Source organism: Lycorma delicatula, chromosome 9 (assembly GCF_047948215.1).
Source record: "Lycorma delicatula isolate Av1 chromosome 9, ASM4794821v1, whole genome shotgun sequence".
Lineage (NCBI taxonomy): Eukaryota > Metazoa > Arthropoda > Insecta > Hemiptera > Fulgoridae > Lycorma > Lycorma delicatula.
The window spans coordinates 10934423-10955151 of record NC_134463.1 but is presented as its reverse complement, the minus strand read 5'-3'; the positions used below and the strand labels follow the sequence as shown (position 1 = coordinate 10955151).

The following is a 20729-nucleotide window of genomic DNA, read 5'->3' as shown; positions in this document are numbered from 1 at the left end:
CATTAAATAAAGAATTAAGAAAAACTAGCAGCATTATACAGGGAGAATATATAGCATGGTGAAACTAAGAGAATGGGTGCTGGAAAATAGACTAATACAGGAAAATGAAAGAAAATTAGAGGAACATATGGAGAAAAGTGGAAGGTGCAGAATGGGAGGATAAAGTAAGAAAGGAAGAAATGCTGCAAAAGATTGTGGAAGAAAGACAAATGATTAAAAGTATAAGAATTGGTTAAGATACTGGCTGTGAAAGAATGCAAATAAGATAATTGGTTAAGCTGGAATCAAGGTAGATTGAGAGAAGAAAAGCGGAAGAAGGATATATTCAAATGATAAATTTTATTAAAATCAGAAGAAATTGTAAACACTAAGAGACTCATGAACAATGAAGAATGGAAGGCTGTAGGTAAGAATCTACCAGACATGTTGTGTACAAATCTTCAGATAGCAGATACAACAGTCTGATTGATTTAGCAGTCTGAAATTTTTTTACTATTCATATCGTCCATCTTATATCTTTAATGTTAAAATACATATAGAAATTGCAAATCCGAGGTTGCAATAGCATAAATAAAATAGTTATATATACAAGGAAAAATAAATTTATAAAATAATAAGTACACAATGAAAAAATCTTTTATTAATTATCACAAAAAATAATAATAAAATTATTGTAATACAGAGTAAAAAAGTATAAAATACATTACACAATATAAATTCTTTTAGTTTCTAAAGAATAGGAATTTACTTTGGGAAATATGGAAAATTTTTAATTGAATAAAAAAATTAAAAACAGCCAAACCCAGTTAATAAAACAAGGCTTAAAGAAATAATCCACGTTTCCATCATCCAATGTCTTGGGTTGAGTGATGAATCATGTACCTCCATTTTGTTTTATTCCTTCACCGTTACAACATAATTCGTTGTTAATTCTGCAACCCTACTTACAATATCTTCATTAAACTGTCTAACCTCCTTCATCTTTTTTCTTAATTTCTGTTAACATGACCAAACCATCTGAATCTTGTTCTTTTTACTTTTCTACACAATTACATAAAAAATGTACTATTTTTAGTAATTAAAATAAATAATAAACATATGATGTGTTATTAATAAAAGATGATGTATTCTGGTTTAAAATATTTCAATTAGTGGAGTATTTTTCCGGATACAGTAAAATTATTCCTATTAATTGGATTTGGCTAAATATCTTTAAAAAATGTTTGAATTACATAGTAAGATTTTGAATTACATTTTAATTGTACTAAAAGATGATTTGTAAAAATTGTATAAATCTTTAACAAATATAATTAACTGTTATTAAATTATTCACTGACATAAACAAGCTGACCTAATAATCATTTTAAACAGCGATATTATTGATAACAATAAAAACTTTAGTGCAACTCCATTATTCATTTGCTAGTGCTTTGTAAATGTATTTATATTTTGTAACAATAAATGGTGGTTATTTTTATTTTTAATTTTGTACAATTTAATTATAAAACCATATTAATAATTGTAACAGTAAAATACTTCTTTGTTTTCTTAGAAATTGTAATGGGCCTAGTGAACAGAAAAAAGTAATCACTCATGAGTGATGACTTACCTTAAAAGTGTTCACTTGTGAGAATATTGTGTTTGCTTTTAAGTATACAGTTGGTTTAGAGTGAATAAACATTTACTTTTTAAGGAATGTGTTCACTTGGAAAAGCATAGTAAACATTTAAGCAACACTTAACATTTATGTACTCAAAATGAATACTTAAATTACGAAGTGTTATCTTCATTTGATTTTATTTTATATTATGATTGATTTATAGAATGGTGTAATCAATTGTCATGTGGCAAAAGATAATCAAACGTTTGTTATTTCACCTAGCTGAGTTTTCTTTTGTCGTCATCCGTGAAAAAAAAAAAAAAACAGTCATGGCCAGTGGGGAAGGCAAATTAATTCCTTCATATTGGATGTGTTTTGTTGAAATTTTATTAAATACATCTATGTTGCTGCACATAATAGTACAGAAAGAACAGGCATGGACAACTTTGATGCAAAAATTTAATAATAAGATTGGCAAAAAGTTACGCTTTCACAGTTAAAAAAAAAAAACTGAACAATATGAAACCTATTGTGAAAAAAAATCTAACATTCACACTACAAGTAATAAACCAATTAATCTTAATGACTGGAAAAAGCACTAAACTCGTTAAATAGGGAAGAAAATCCAGTATTTTCAAAAGTGCCTAGTGCAATAACAGTTGGCCTAGATGGTGGTAAACAAAGTTGTGAAACTGAATCGGCTGCTGCAGTTGATTATGAAAATCCTATTGATACTCCAAATGACACCTACAACAGTGCAGGAAATGAAAATAAAAAGAAGAAAGTAAGAAAACGTTTTGAAAGCAAAGATGACACAGAAGAAACAGAATTATCTACACCAGAACTGCAGCAACTAGTGTTAATAGAGCAATGCAAAATTTTTGCTGAGCAGCAAAAATTGATTAAAATGCAAATGGAAAAGAAGGATTTTTAATGAAAATACTGAAAAGGAAATATGAGAAAAATAAGATGATAACAAAATGACATTACTAACTCAGATCCTAACATTTTCTCACAATTGCAAACGTACTTGAGTTTTGATAAAAAAAGATATGAGAATTATCCTTATTAAACCCATTAAATTTGCACTTACAGTCTTCTCTTCTAAATATGCTTCTTTCTTTAAATTTCTTCTAAATTTTACTTCTTACAATAAACTGGCTGCCTAAATGGCACACCTGTTAAGCTTGGTGGATGGGATCCTTATCAAGGTGATCTTTGGCACATGCGTTAAGTTAGCCCCACTCCCCATGAAGCAGTAAGGAAATCTTAACAAAAATGGTTATGATTTTTTGATTGAACTTGTCGCTTCAGTTCAACAAGCTGCCTCGATGGTTTGGTTGGCTAGGCAAAACGTACAATTGCTGATTCACTTGCCCATACTTGTGCTATTTTTAATTTTGTTTCATTTTTTAATTTATCTTTTACTTTTAGTTATTTTTTTTTATCATACAAAGAAAGGAAAAAGGAAAGGGATATTCAAAATGTCAAGATGTTCTTGTTCTTCCAATGTTTTTATCTCATTTTCATTAAATAAAATCATCCAAGGATCCACAGTACAATCGTTATTATATTCACCCAAATTTTCATCTGGTATTTCCAAATTGTCATTTAAATATTTGGCAACAATATGCAAAACTGTGCAGCATACTAATGTTCTTGTAATTTTTTTCTGTAGATACCCTTATACTAATCAATACTGGGAACCTCATTTTTAACTGACCAAATGTTCTTTCTACAGTGACCCTCTCCTTGGAATGTAAAAAACTGAATTGTCCCTGTTTTCCATTAATCGGTAGTAGAAAGGAAGTGTGTAAGGAGCCATGGAGATATATCATAACTGCTGTCACCTGACAAGCAGAACCTGCCATTAAACAGTGACATTTTTTTTATTGCACTTTATCTCCAAATTCTCCCCGGCAACTGTGCATCTTTGCTAGTTATTTGCTAGTTCTTTGCTTTCATTTGCATCACATGTCGCTTGTATGTTAATACTAGTATAATCCTTCTGATCTATGTACTCATCAGCAAAGATATTGTGCGGCCTTTTTATTTTCACATGTGTACAGTTGAGAGCACTGATGACTCTAGGTATTGAAAACAAGTCTCCCAGTTAGCTTGTGCTTCATTCAATACATTCAGCGTTGACGGCAATTTTATCCACTTATCTGCCTTTCATAGAATGTGATCTGAAACGAAATCAAAAGTTTTACAAATTGTTGTATGATGTAAACTATAATCTTCTGCCATTTCACTCTGGTAACCAGGGTTACTAACATGACATAGAAACACTTCCATCTTGTCTTGACTTAGTACACCACCTTTAGTTTTGTCAGCATCTGGCAAAATCACTAAAAAAATCAACACTCCCAGTTTCAAACCTTAACACCTCTTTACATTTGGACGGATTTATATTTCTTCATTCTTTGTAACACTTTACTTCATGGATATGCATAAAAGCAGCTATCTTGAATGAACAGAGAAATAAGTTTTTTTTTTTTTTTTTGTTTGTGGGCGAAAAACGCTTGGGCGTTATTATCGCCCGGTAGTTATTATTAAAAGGGTAAAATAACTCCAAAATAATAAACCATACAAGGTATAAACAAAATATTAATTATATAATAAAAATTTACTAAAACAAGCCAAGAAGGCAAAATAAAAAACAGAAATAAGTAAACAGTTTGAGCAAGCGAATATCCTTTCTTAAAAGTTATCGAGTGTTTACTCAAAATTCGAAGTGTTGTCTTTACTTTATTCACGATGAGTTATGTGAAGACTGGGAAAATTTTAAATGTTAGAAGTATTCACTCACCAGAAGAATAAAAGCTCAAATTTGAGTATTACCTATCAGTTTTTATTCTCTCCAATTGAAGTTGAAGTGATTACTTTAAATTCAGAAGGTAAGACTCTACTTATTTTTATTCACTAGGCCCAATATAACAAAAAAATATCTAGTTAGCTTAAATAATGATTGTACTACTTGCATAACATACGGGTATTATAACTATTTCGATAAAACTTTTTATATTAAACTTTAATATATATATAATATAAAAGAATTTTTGATTATATTGTTTGATAAAAAGCAGTAAAAGGCTATTAAGAACAACAGTAAAGAAATATAATATTATTAATATAAACATAACAATAAAATTATTTTAAAATTCAGCCTCTCTTTTATCATTAAATTATTACACACTAAGGTTATTTACAATTATAACATATTACTACTTCAAAGTTTATAATGTTAAAAGTTACATGAAAACAAAGTTATATAAAAAAACGTTCAATGAACAAAGTTCCTATATTTTATTACAAAGATACATATCAGGGATAACAAAATTGTCATGAAATTGTATAATTAAATGGAAAATAATTCCCAGCAAAGCATTACTCCATTGCTTGGAAAAAACAATATATATGAATGTAGATTTAAGTACGCATGACTTAATTCTATACCAATGAAAATACCAATCAAAACTTCCTGAAAGAAATAAAACTATTTCAATTCAATCGTGCTGCTTGAAAACACATAAAATCCTCATTTTGGAACTACTTCTCTACTACTTAATTTAAGATGTGCAGTATTTTCTACAATAATCAAATAATCTTTTGTTAAATTACTTCACTAATCAGACAATTATTCTTAGTGAGAAAATTGTATACCTCCCAAACTCAAAAGACACAATTCAAAACATATTTCTTTATTTTGCTGTTAAATTTATTCATTTAAAACATATTTAAAAATTAAGTGATGTTTTCAAACAATTAGACATGAATTCTGAATATACAACAATACCACGAACTTTCGTAATCCCTAATATTTTTAAATAAAATACAATGACGTTAAAACTTAATTCTTGTACTTAACTAATTATTATATGGTAATATTAGTGACTAATTAAAATTTAATACAGTTTAATAGCTATAATTCATGAAACTAATACTAAAAGTATGGTAATATACATACATAAATTATCACATGCACACATACATTCAAATATACACAAGTGATTTAATTTGATAATTTTTTTCTGTTTAAATAAATAACTTAAATACATTATTTTTTAAATGAATATGAATTTAAATCCATAATTATTTACTTATATTTTTAATTGAAAATGAGCAAAATTCCCAGTAGTTTTATGAGCAAAATCTAAATATAATCCAACAACACTTTTATAATTGAAAATACAACATTTTTAACAGATACATTAAAAAAAGAAAATTAAATATTTAATAAAACAAATTAAATAAGAACTGTTCAACATTTAAAAAAATTATGCACCAAAATATAGTTAAAGGAAAACTGGTTTGAAATGACATAAATAGTGAAACAGTCACAAACCAGTATCTGAAAATGTATTCTCAGAAGCAGGAAAATAAATTATTTTATGATTACTAGCACTTGATTTATCTTAATGTGGCATTCACTTTCATTAAAAATGGTAGGGCAGGGGAAAATCCATGTAATTTGACTTTCCTCCGGTGTCAACAGTCAAAGTTTTTGCTACCGTCAGAAAACCAGTTGCTGCTGAAACTGAAAAATGTTTGAGTAACTATCTTTCTAGAATTCCTTAAACAACAGTTTTAAGAACAATCAATGCTTAAAATTTATGATCTTAAAAATCAATGTCATTTAATAACTTATTAAAGAACCAAATTTAAGGAGAAAAGATAAATTACTTCAAATGGTTTCTAACAATTTATTAAAAGATGCACATGATATTAAAGTGTATTTGAATGATAAAGTATTTTTCTATCCCAGCAATTATGTTAATGAATGACTGAATTTGAAGTAGACTAAATCCACATGCATTTTAAGAGTTACCTTTGTATCCTGAAATAAAGGCATGTGTAGAGAAATTTTTTTTTATGATTTAAAAAAAAATTATAAACATGTTTACAAATACTTTATTAACAATAAAACGATGCCACAGCAGAAAAATCTGCTTTTAAAGCATCTAATCTTAAAAAGAATTATAGTCTTCCAGACCTCTTAATCTAACATGCCAAAATTTTTTTCTCTGTGAGCAGCTTTTGATAAATTCTGAATTAAATAAAAATCCTTATACTATTCAAGAATTGAAGACTAAAACAAAAGAAAAAAAAATTAAATAGGAAAAAATTCCTAGAACTAAATTGTTAAAATTTACAAAGATAAAATATTAAGTGTGAAGCTTGTGCAAATGTAGGTGATGGATATTTTTTCTGTGATAATATTATGGCTCTAGAATTAAAAAATAAAATCTATTTTAAAATTAAATTAAATCTGTAAAAATGAAATTTATCTTTGATTATTTATTGATTTTTATTTTTATGGGGTAGGTAGTTTATGCAACTTTTATATTACTTGGTATAAGATGGGCAGTCACAGCCATTACAAACTCCCACCACAACTGAAGTGTCACATGTAAAGCGAGACTATAAATATCAGATCAAACAAAATGCCATAATACATTGTTCAATATTATTGTTTACATCAATCAGTAGCTGTTGTTTTAGTGATTAAATTTATATTGCTGTGCTACGAGGGCTGTCCAGAAAATAACTTAACTTATGTTTTGCTATTGTTCACGAAGGAGTGGATGTAGTGGAAGCATTTTGGTGTTTATTACTAGCCTGGACTCAGTACGCATTGAGCTGCATTACTTAAAGCAATCTTGATGATTTTTTATAAGTGTTTAAAATGTGTACTATTATAGAAAATTCTGCCAATTATGACATGAGATCAGTTATTAGATTTCTTTTGGTAAAAAACTACAAACCCATTGAAATTTATCAGGAACTACGTGATTGACGTTTATGGGAAAGATGTAATGAGGAAAAGTGCAGTGAGGCAGTAGTGTATCATGTTTAAAAATGGCCACCCAAATGTTTATGATGAACAACAACATGACTGGTCTAGTGTTCTGTCTAATTAGTGACTAATTAGTAGTGAAAGTTGATTTTTTTTTTTTTATATACCAAAATGTAAATTATTTTCTGTACAATCTTTGTAAATAAAAAAAATTCCAAATCTATTGTTTAAATTTCATATTAAGTAATCTACTAAACAACTTAAATATAATTATTTCTTATGTGTTTTTATCACTTATGAGTTTGCCCAAGAAAAAGATTCACAAAATTTAATTGCTGTACAAACCAATAGAAATCTTTTGGTTTTCCAAGGAGTCAGAATTTACAATGTTATAAAAAACTGCTGAAACAATATTTTTTAAAAATTATCAGTTACATAATTCTTGATTATACAAGGCATGTTTTTAAAGTAAGTACCATTTTGAAATTCCACTGCTGCTAGGCTGCAGTCAGCGTTCCACATATTCGCACTGTGTACTCGCAACTGTTGGCAAGCCACAGACACCATTACAGAAATATTCGACTGTGCTTATGTTTGTGAGTATTTAAAATGCCTCTGCTGATCAAGAATCCCACAGACTGTAAAATATGTGGTGTGATTCGTTTTCTTAATGCTAAAGGTATGAAAGCAGCTGTATGAAGAAAACATTATGAGTGATGAAATGGTACAAAAATGGCCACCAGAATGTTCATGATGAGGAACAGAATAGATGACCTTCTATCATTACTGAAGATTTGGTGCAGAAAGTTGACGAAAAAGTGAGACAGAACAGACGCTTTACAATTTCTTTGCTATCTGAAGAGTTTCCTCAAGTTTAAAGAAGTGCTATCTATGAAATTGTGACCGTACACTTAAATTACCGAAAATTGTGATGATTGTGTTGCAGTGGTTATTAAATCAGGTGGCAGACTTGTATGACGAAGGTGTTCAAAAGCTGGTTGCATGATACAACAAGCGCCTTAATATTGGGGGCAATTACGTAGAAAAGTAGATTAAAGTACAGGCTTTCATGTAAAAATAAAATTGTTAAGAATAGTGTAATTGTTTTTTTTTTTAAAACGGTACTTACTTTAAAAACATGCCTCATATTATTCAACTGACAATATTATTAATTATTGTATTACAAAATCTTTGAAAAAGGGTTTGATACAAGAGAAAAATAAGTAATATAATATATGGTTAGCAATTATTAAATTAAATTATTAAGATAAGCAAACATGGGAGGGGGGGTATGCACTCCTAACATCTGTGTACTAAAAAACCTTTAATGCAGTTAAACTACTACTATTAACGAACGAATAAAATATTAATCTTTTTCTGAATAATTTAAATATATAATGAATAAATTTTAATATCATTCATACAAACAATTATTCACATTCAATCGCTTATATACATCAAATAAACTCATACAAATATAACTCTAAAATGGTATCTATATTAATTTTATTTTATACAAAAATATAATCTAATTAAAAATTCTCTAAATTATAATAATACATGTTAAAACAACTTATTTTATACTTCATTTAGCAACAAAAGTCGGTAATTTAATATTAACTTAATCATACTACATTTTATTCACAATTACTTAGGTTTATTACTTTTCTTTAATTATTTTAAATTGATCACTTTAAGCCATCTTCATTTTGGTGATCACAAAATTACAATGCATATATTCTTATCCATCAAGTGGTTGTGCCTGCTAGATTCTTCTGCAATAACTTTTGTTGTTACATTAAATATCATCTAAAGATTCATTAGCTTTTATTTCCTGGAGCAAGTAATGGTGTATATCAAATTGTGATTGTGCAAATTAGCATTAAGGCTTTCGTAAAGATTTCAAATAATTTAAATAAATTAATTCACTGAATGTTTCTAATCCTTATTACTTCATGTTCAACATACAGTCACAAAAAAATGGATGTAAGACATCTATAAATTCATTAAACATTAGAATTATCTATACTAAGTTATTGAAATTAAATTTAATTGGCATTTTATGAAAAATTAAAAGCATAGTTTATGTTAATAAAATAATAATTAATTATAAAAAAAATAGTAGATATAAAACCAAACAGCATGAAAATACTTTCAAGAGAGTCTTTCCATCAATGGTACTGTTGGACACAGCACTGTATTTGCTCCTTCTTGGTAACACCATCAATACCTTTTTTAATGATCCTATACTTAAAACTACTTTAACACAGACTTGCTTAACCAGGACAACAAACAAATTTTATTTTATGTTCTAATATAAAAAAATAACTTAAGCCTATGTAATCAAAATTTAAAATTATATTTAACCTGATTATAAATATATAAATAATGTGTAACCTTTATCTAACCATTTGTAATAAAATCAATATATACTAAACGTTTTGACTAACCGTTGTATAAATTTAAATTAAAAAAAATTTCAAATTGTTATTTTTTGGTAAATATGTTGAATAAATTTTACTGACATATTAGTTAATAAAAAAAGACATGTATTATTATACTTTAGTCAATTAATTATATATTTGATTATTTATGGCGATAAACAAATTACTGAAAATAGTTTAGTACTAGACCAGTTTGATAATTGAAGCTAAATCAGGCAATTTAAAAGTATTTAATGCATTTCTTCTAAATGATGATTGCGGTGGAGGAGGTGGAGGTATTAATCTAGTCGGTATGAATTCACCACGACCACCACGAGCACTAGTTGCTGGTGATTGCGGTGGTGTTGGTCTTCTTGTTGTAATGGATATGACATCTTCTAACGCTTCTAACGTAGGACCCGGGGAAGTAAGAAGTACATTACTGCACTGAGCTGCACAAACATCATCACGCAGTATTGCATCACGACCTGCTTCACGTAATAGTTGATCACAGTCTGTTACTCTTAATGATGCGCATTGTGGCTGTAAAAATAAAATAAAAAACAACATCAGAAACTATAAATTTTTTTATCTTGCTATTATTTTACCACAAAATCACAATTCCCATCATCGTATGGTAATTTCTCCAGAATTTTGGCCATATGTAAGATAAGTTAAATTCAAATAATGTTCTATGAACTACATAACCCTACTTATGTAATGATTACAAAAATCTAAATTTCTTTTTAAATCTGCCTGCTTACATATTAATAATTTATTGCTTCATAAGTAAATAATGAAGTACTATGACCGATGAAGAAGTACAACGAACTATTGGATGACCAATTAACGATGCAACTGGATTTGAGTGGTATAATGCTGTGATCAACACCAATCTACAACGCAACCAATTTAACATTACCAGTAGGAAAAATGGGTGCTAACAGCTTATAATTGAAGTAGATGAAATAATTCACCTGTTTTTTTTCTCGTTATTAAGCTATATAATAACATACCTAATAATATGAATATGAAGTTTTCTCATATTTATATCTCAATTTCTGTATTTAATAAGACAATGAGATAGGTAATAAAGTAACAAAAGAGCTAGTTGATTGAATACAATGATATCTGAAAATTCCATAGCAAAAGTAATAATAATCTGTTATATTTAACAGTAATAATAAAAGAAAATAATAATGCTTAGTATACTAACAATGAATAGCTACAATAGATGCTTCCAACCCGTTTGTACTTTTAACATAAAATATTTGACTATACTGAGGGTTTAGAAGTCTTTCAATTACATTTTATTCAGATGCAATCTTAACTTGCTCAGCTGTACCACAAAGTACTTTTATTTTCAAAAGATTCTTTACAAGTTCATTTCTTTATTCTTACCATTGGACTTTGTAGTCTAAAAACACTTTTAATTTTATTTAAATGACAATCTCCAAATAATAAAAAAAATTTATAATCTCACAATAAATTTCTGTAATCATCACCAAATCTTACAGCAACAATATGTTTTTAGTTTTATTTATATTAACATTGGATCATTTCTATGTTTTAACTTCTGCACACAATAAATCACTGATGGAAGGTCACAGATTAAAAATAAAACTCTGTTGAACTTGCGGTACCCAAGCTAATACTTTAACAAAACAGTACCAGTTATTATAACTAAACACTCCTTCTGTCTTCTGTTTTATCTTAGTTCATCTTCATTTCAAAAGTTGATCCTATCTAAGCCCCATGTAATCATTCCTCAGTCACTATGTAATAGAATTATTTTGACAATTTAAAAATAAATATAAATAAAATCTATTAAATTTTTTTTACATAAAAATTATAACTTACTCCTTCAGGTGTACAGACGCAACTTGTACATGGTGTTGGCAATGCTGAATCTCCAACAGGAACAGTTCTACCGGCAATTTGACAACCCTGTTCTGCAGCTTCTCTCCATAGATTCAAATCGATTGAAGGCAGAGACTGACATGGAAGACGTGGATTACTACAAAAATAATAAATGGAAAAACATATTTTATTACAATATAAACCTTAATAATATTCAAATTTATGTTCCCGTACTAAAAGTAACATCAGAATTGGAAATAATAGTGGTTTTCAGTGGAACTAATTGGATTATAGTAATATATAGATCTGACTGGTCTTAAAACAAGATTAATTTCAAAATTAAAGAGCGCATAGCCTACTTCATTTATTAACACAAAACAGAAATAATGACACGTTAAAAAGTTTTGCAAAAGTTGTCAGAATACTTTTCTTCTAATAAAACATAATTATTAAAACTTAAAACATCTCATTCTGAAATTAATAAAAGTTTAAATTTTATCATTTTTAATCATTTTAAATAGATATCATGTTTTCTTATGCTGTTCATTGTTAAAAAGTAGGTAATTGTATATAATGTCAAAAGAGAGAGAAAAAAGCAATTAACTAGTACGAAAACTTGAAAAATAGTACTAATACAAAACTTCACTTGCCATGGCCTGTTTCAACGACAAAATAATAAATAGCAATAATGTTACTCTAAATACATGTTAACAATTGAGTAGCTAGCTTGTTTTTTCTAAACCAGTAGTTTGTTATGTGTTTCTTTGTCTTGGAAGGTAACATGTTTGCAAAAATCATCAGTAATTACGTTTTTAAAACATATAGGGATAAAAAATCTCTGGCATTCTTGAGTCAAACTGACATGCCTGTTATCATAATCTTTTCTTGGCTTCAGACATTTTTATTTACATCCATATATGAGTCTTCTTTCTTTACAGAGTATGAAAAAAGTCAAACGAGTTTCTATTATTATTATAAATTTGTTTGATCTCTTTTACACCATTACATACCGCCTTTATTTGAAAATTCTTTACTTGCAATTTTGTGTGATCTCCTACTATCATTTACAAAAAAATAGATTTTTTATTTCAGTATTTTAGTAAATTAATGCTCTACATTTATATACAATAAAAATCTTTTACTTTCATAAAAGAAAAAATCCAGTGAAGCAACTGTTTTAAAAATATTGGCAACCATGATATTTTATAACCTTAAATATTACGCATGGATAAAACAGCCTGTATCTGGGTTCTTACACTCAAAAAATAAAAATAATAATGTTTGCTAACACATAAGACAAGAAGAAAAGACAGTATTTGACAGATTAACATAGAAGAAAAAGCCCCATAGCAAGTGAATTTATCATTTTTGCACGATTTCATTTATTAAATATTTTTCTCAGCATTTGAAGCAAAGAACTGCATTTTAGAGAAGTTTGAGAGGAGCAAATAAATTTAGCCTTTTTGTATATTAGTATTTTTCAGATTCAGGACAAATGTTTTTCAAGGGACACCTTTACACTGCAATTGTTTGCCAGGATTTGCATTATTAACCATTGTTTTTAAATTATGTTGCTTTCATTGGTATTCAGACAAACAACTGTTTTTCAGCTTCTTTTCAAGTAATCATTTTTCTTTTTTGGAGTGAATAGGAGACAACACTTTTACACTGAAAGTGTTTTTTTTTTTGGTGGTTGTGATAAGTTATTTTTGTTGTATCTTGTTAAAGTGTTTGTTGATTATTTATTTATAAATGCCATCTTTCTTTATGATGCTTAATTTGTATCCCTGAATCCAGTGCTATCTCCTTTAACATACAAGTGCAATGACACACTCTGCATATTCTGCCTGTTATGAAATACTTTTGCAATTACTTGATTTGAATTGTTAGCAATGTTACACAATCAATGATATATTTTTTATATCGAAATAGCTTTTTATAATTATTATAAAACAGGTTTAACATGTTCATGTATTTGTAATTATTATACATTATCATTATTATATTCATATTATATTTATATGTATAATTTATTAAACAGTTTTTCATTTAACCTTTTGATATATATCTTAGTATTTTCTGAACCCTGACTGTCTGCACCATCAGATGGAATATAGACTTAACGTATACCTGCTTGCTGCCCGAAAAGAATAAAAATAGTGGTTTCATTCTGAGTGATGAGAAAAAAAGAGTAAAAACACAAACAAAACAAATACTAAGTGATCAATAACTATTATTGTGATCATGAAAAATCTGAGAAACTAATTTTGAATAACAAACATCAGTATTTTCCAACAGAAACCAAAATAACCGAGGGTAGAAACTTTAAGTATCAATTCCTGAAAAGAGATAAATATACTTATTATAAAAATTATGCTTAGTACAGATTAATTATAATAAAGAATACTTGTAAAAATATTTTTAAAATGGTTAATCAAAATGATTTATAAATTAAATTGCTTTATAGTGTAGTTTTTTCAGTCCATGAGCAGCTGAGGAAGTCAGCTTCCTACACACATCTTTAGGGAAATGCATTTTTTCTTTGTATCTGGACTTAAGGTATGTTTTATGCAGTTTTCTCCAGCTTTAGAATACATGTATTTATTTAAAAAAATAAAGAGTGTTAGCATAAATTAACATATGCATTATCTAAAGCAAGAGAAAAATACATAAGACAGATTATATACAGATACAAAAAAGAACCATTTCTTTTTTTAAATAATTTTAAAATTTCCCTTTTTCACTATTAACTAATTAAAAATTTTTCAGGATCAGCATGTGGTATTAAAATATGTAAAATAATAAGAAGAGTATCAGAGATAACCAGAAAATAGTGGGGATGAAAAACCATGAGATGAAATTCTGCTCTGATAAGAAAATGTTTGAAGTGATGAAAAATTAAAAATAATTTTGTAGTGAGTTTGCAGAGAATAGGAAGCTCAGTAATGAGGTAGTAACAAGATAATACAAAGCAAAACATTTTTATCAGTTTGCAAAGAGAATACGTGATTCATCCACGTCAATTTTTTAAATAATCTTTGTTGAAACTATTTTGATAAGTTTTAGCAAATGCCCTCCATTTTTTTTTTAGCCCTGAACATTTCCCTTCATTTCCTCAAAGCTTTCCACTTCTTAATGCAAGTAAGCATTCCAATCCTTTTTCCTTTCATTTTCCCGGTATGATCCTTCATTGAAACCATTCTTTGAGTGTGATATACATACCTTAACCTAGACATTTACCTTTTTCTTTTAATCATCAAATTTTGCTCTTTTCCTATTCATTTGAATTACACCCAAGAATATTGTGTTCATAGTTCTGTGTTGAACATACTGTATGTTGACAAAACTCCACTATTCTGTTGAGCTCTGTGGAAAGTAATAGAATCTCATCCTTTCAGGCAAAGCGTAGTACTTTTCATAGCTACAAAATTTCTATATCACATTCCCACATACAGACTTGAAGTTTACATTGTGAATTAAAAAAAGAAAAAATTGGTACTTGGGTGTAATATTAATTAAAATTTAAAAATATTATCTATACTTACAGAAAATCACTGGGTTGATCAAAAGCTGAACGTTGGATGTCTGAATTGACATCCATGTTATCACACAAAAGTTTTGAAAGAGTTGATTTACGAATTTCAGCCAGCTGAGGTTCTGTAAAACGGAAAAGTGGATCTGGACTTTCATACCTGAAAGAAAAAAATTCAATTAATCATCCATTATATTTTACATGCATCTATTTCATTTTTCAATCACAGAATAATTTATTTATCCATAATAGCATTTACATGATTTATAATTCTTGAACTATGCTCCTGGTTAATTATTCATAAAATAGCAGCACAGATAAATTACTTTTGTTGCATATATTGTTGTCTTGTCTAATTCATCAACTAATATATTTGGTATTCTATACATACATAAGGAGGAAAGCAACTGGTCATCCCCCATAAACCTAGGGTATACCTTGCCAGCGGTCTAGACTTGATATAACAACCAATGGTGACATTGGAAAGGATCAAATTGGCTTTCAAATTGATTCTGTGTGTATGTGATTTATAATAAATTATACATTTTATATATATATTACTTTATTGAAATTAATCTTTTTAAGATTCATATTATTTCCTTTTTATTCTTCATATTATTATTATTATTATTTTTTTTTTTTTTAAGTTATTATTAATTAGATTTAAAAAAAAGCTATCCAATTAAATACTAAATGTATCATTTCAATTGACAATGTGAAAAATTATCAAGTTATTTCACATACTCATAGTTTATAAAGGTTAATCTATGCGATTATTATGCTAGAATAAGTTTGATGAAGAGTACTAATTGTTATTTTATGTATTAGATTACTTACTACTTCGTTAAAAGTAAATTTACACAATTAAGAGCATTCTAGATAGGTATAAACTATTCAGAAATCTAGAAAAGAATAAAAAACATTGCAAAAACATATTTCAAATCTAAAAGATGGGCAGTTCAATTGTCAAAAAATCATCATCATGAGGAGATACTGAAGAAATAGTACATGACAAAATTACAGTTCAATAGGCAAGCAGATGTAATAGCTATCCCCTGTTTCAGTAACTGCCTCTGGCTTCCTAGCTAATTGTTTCATTGACAATCTGAAAGTGAAAGCTAAAATGATTTGAGTGTATTGATGATATTATTGCTATCTTTGCTAATTTTGACAAATTCAAAATTTTGTTAAAAGGTTTAACCAATGGAGTAAAAATATACAATTTATCTGATAGTAAACAGATGTTACTATTTTTTGACAAAAATGTATCTATTAAGATAATAAAATCATTTTTGTTGTTAACAGAAAAATTATTGCTTGCAGAAATATTCACAATTCAATTGCTATGTATATATATATATATATATCATTTCATCCTATATAAAGTAAGATTACACTTTTTTAAAGGACTTGTTTTTAGAACACACCAGATGTCACTTGAACTGGAAGGTTATCAAAGAGAAATGCAAGGTAATAAGGTATTCAATAATTGAAACAATTCAAGGCTGCAGTTAGTAAGGGCTACAGACATCTGACCTGTCTCTTGACTTACTGACCTGAAGAAAAGAATAATTATTTTTGATCATTTAAATTACTTCAGCTGAACTTGTAGTATACTGCCACATGCAAGGGTGCAGTTTTTCAATGCCTGAAGTTTTACCAATTTCAGAGCAATTGTAATCCTCTTTGCTGAGAAATTACACATGAAAATTTTTTTAAAGAATAGTACTCCAAAAATGTCAACTTTCTAAAGATTTATTTATTAATCTTTAGAAAAATTAATATAAAAAAAATTTGACAATTTCAATATTAACTGAAATATTTGGAACTGAAAATTTGAAAAATTAGAATAAAAATCTTAATTGTAATTAATAGCATTTAAAAAAAATAAAGTATAAAATCATACACAGAAAACATTAATGAAGTGGAAAGATTTAAAAGAATTAAGAAAATTAAAAGAATCTTAATCTCTTTCTTTCTCTCTTCAGTACAAAATTTAGAAATCTTAGTGTGACAAAATTGAAACTATACAATTCAAGTACAAAATTGTATAAGAAAATATAAATTTTAAAATTCAGGAGCTTTAGACATTTAAAAATTTTTAACAGAAATAAATAATTATATTCTTTGGCCTAATTTATAATGAAATAAAAACATTTAATTTTTATACTTCTTGAGTGAAGGTTGAAATGTTATTGAAATAACATTATAAATAGAAATCATTATAAAAAAACTATAAAGAAGGAAGACCATCCAAAATGGGATGGTACATTGAATGGTGAAATATGTATTGTAAGAGTGAAAAACATTATAATGCGTATTATTATTAAGCTATATAAAAGATTATGTTTTTACTTACCATAGTTACTGGGTTGAGTGAACTTTTTGTTTGGTTATATAAACCACTATTATAACAGTGTTTCTTAAAAAAAAAATAATAAAACTAATAAATTTAAATATTCAAAAATATAACTGCATTAGATCTGTTTGTGTAATAATACGAACACTGTATGTATTATTAAATAAGATTGAAGACTAAAAATCAAATTGTATCAGTTTAAATACCTAAAAATACTGAAGTGAACTGAATTACAATTTCATTTATCAAGAAAAAAATAAGAATTATTGTTAACTACTTTCAAGCATTAATTTTTTTGCAGTATACATGATAAGATCTCTATGTAAGAAGTGTTTGCAAGATTGTGTATAAACACACACACACACACACACACACACACACACACACACACCTTTTTTTTTATCAAAATAAACCACCAGTGTAGAATCTTGGGATAAGACATATCTTACTTTTTTTTTTTTTGTCTTCAGTCATTTGACTGGTTTGATGCAGCTCTCCAAGATTCCCTATCTAGTGCTAGTCGTTTCATTTCAGTATACCCTCTATATCCTACATCCCTAACAATTTGTTTTACATATTCCAAACGTGGCCTACACAATTTTTTCCTTCTACCTGTCCTTCCAATATTAAAGCGACTATTCCAGGGTGCCTTAGTATGTGGCCTATAAGTCTATCTCTTCTTTTAACTATATTTTTCCAAATGCTTCTTTCTACATCTATTTTCCGCAATACCTCTTCATTTGTCACTTTATCCACCCATCTAATTTTTAACATTCTCCTATAGCACCGCATTTCAAAAGCTTCTAATCTTTTCTTCTCAGATACTCCGATCGTCCAAGTTTCACTTCCATATAAAGCGACGCTCCAAACATATACTTTTAAAAATCTTTTCCTGACATTTAAATTAATTTTTGATGTAAACAAATTATATTTCTTACTGAAGGCTCGTTTCGCTTGTGCTATTCGGCATTTTATATCGCTCCTGCTTCGTCCATCTTTAGTAATTCTACTTCCCAAATAACAAAATTTTTCTACCTCCACAATCTTTTCTCTTCGTATCATTGAGTGGTCCATCTTCATTATTTCTACTACATTTCATTACTTTTGTTTTATTCTTGTTTATTTTCATGCGGTAGTTCTTACATAGGACTTCATCCATGCTGTTCATTGTTTCTTCTAAATCTTTTTTACTGTCAGCTAGAATTACTATATCATCAGCAAATCGTAGCATCTTTATCTTTTCACCTTGTACTGTTACTCCGAATCTAAATTGTTCTTTAACATCATTAACTGCTAGTTCCATGTAAATTATTATTATTATGTTTCATGTTTTATTATTATTATTATTATTATTATAAAACTAACCAATTTCTTCTTGAATCCACAGATTAAGCATAAGTAAAAAAAAATATCATAATTTCAAACAATATATTATCAATGTTACATGTAAAATTGATGGCCTTCATGAAAATCTAGACGACTGATTCTGAGAAATATATATAGTAAATTATATAGCATAACCCGTACACATAAGATCCTTTCATTAACAAGTTATATAGTTAATATTTTTAATTATATTTAATCCTAACATAAAAAAATTAAGATTTATCATTTAACAAAGTTAATTCATATAACAATAACTGAAAGTCTATGTAGAAACTGATAATAAATCAACAAATTTTTTGTATGAAAAATAAATATTAACGTAAACATTATTATTTTCTACTTTTTAAAGAATAACACATCATCATATTTCCATCCATAAAAAATCCCTAAACCTTGATCACAGAAAATGTTATGGTGTAGTACAGAAAATATTCAAACATATACAGTACATGTATGTATCATTGAATATTTTATATACAAGATATATATTCTAATGAATTAAATAAATTGATTATACTGCTAATCAAAATAGATAGAATGATACTTTTATGGAGAACATAAAAAAAAAGAATACTTCATTAATTCTACTATTAAAATAAAAAAAAAAAAAAAAAAAAAACAGCATAAAAATAGGAATATAAACAGAATAGAAAAATAAGAATACATTATGTATAATTAAATGAAAAAATTGGAATAAGATGTTGACTAAAATAGTTGAAATTATACAATTTCTTTGAAATCAATAAATAAATAATTTAACAAGATATTTAAATCATAAGACAAATTTAATAGTAGTGGAATTTTTAAATTAAATAAAAATTAGCTTTTTAAATATGTATTGGTACAGCTAACAGATTATTTAGACAAAGATTTTTTGATCATTTAAGAGCATACAAAAATAAAAAAATAAAAAATTAAATGTCACTAGTAATATCAATACATATTAAAAGTAAATATTCAAAAGACAGTAGTCAAACAGTAACTATATTATCATCATCAGTAGTTTAACCCTAAGGCAAGTTTTCTTATGGCCTCTCTCTCTACTCCTCAGGATCCTGTGCAGTTCTTTTCATTTTGTTACCTATTTCCTATCTTTATATTGTCTATTAACTGGTATCTTCTTCTATCTCTTCCTCTCCCCTCAACTATCCTTTCATTCAACCACTGTACCATTCAAGCATTCTCTTTTCATCATATGCCCAATCCAATTCATCTTTCTACCCTTTATTTTCATCAGCATTTGTCTATTTTCCCCAATCCTTTTTAACATCTTTTTGGTTCTAACTTTATCTTCCCAACAAACACCCTCCATCTTTCTCCATATTCATAACTCCAAAGCCTCTATTCTTCTTTCACCTTCTTTTCTTAGGGTCCATGTCACCACACTATATATCGCAACACCCCAGATGTAATACTTAGCTAGTCGTTTTCTAAGCTTCTTGTCCAATGGATTGCACAAATCATAAGCTCACAATTATGATAGAACAATTATACTTTGAACAAGATGTACTATTTAAATACAGTCAAACCTTGTTAAGTAGCAACCTTAACTGTTCATTAAATCAGTTGGTCATGATAAATTATTATAAGTTATTACATTTAACATTGGTAATGCTTTGTGTCACATATTATTTTATAACTCATGATTTGTCCAAGAATCTGAAAAGCTTTTATGTAAACTAGTTAAATTTTGCATTAAGTTTGCTTTTTAGTGGGTTCATAATTGTTTTTATTAATCACATAAATAAATTCTATTACTATAAATTTAA

At 27.5% G+C, this 20729-nt stretch overlaps 1 protein-coding gene across 2 annotated transcripts in view; it reads right to left on the bottom strand.

Annotated features, from left to right (window-relative positions):
- Positions 1-618: 618 nt before the first annotated feature.
- The window catches only part of LOC142330605 (uncharacterized), a 178386-nt gene continuing 158275 nt past the window's right edge, over positions 619-20729 (bottom strand). For both annotated transcript variants that reach the window (XM_075376005.1, XM_075376006.1), the window contains exons 22-24: positions 15229-15375; positions 11684-11840; positions 619-10366 (exon numbers count right to left, since the gene is read on the bottom strand). In XM_075376005.1, the coding sequence (XP_075232120.1) occupies positions 10028-10366; positions 11684-11840; positions 15229-15375 (643 nt within the window). In that variant the 3' untranslated portion in view covers positions 619-10027. The remainder of the gene's footprint in view (positions 10367-11683; positions 11841-15228; positions 15376-20729) is intronic.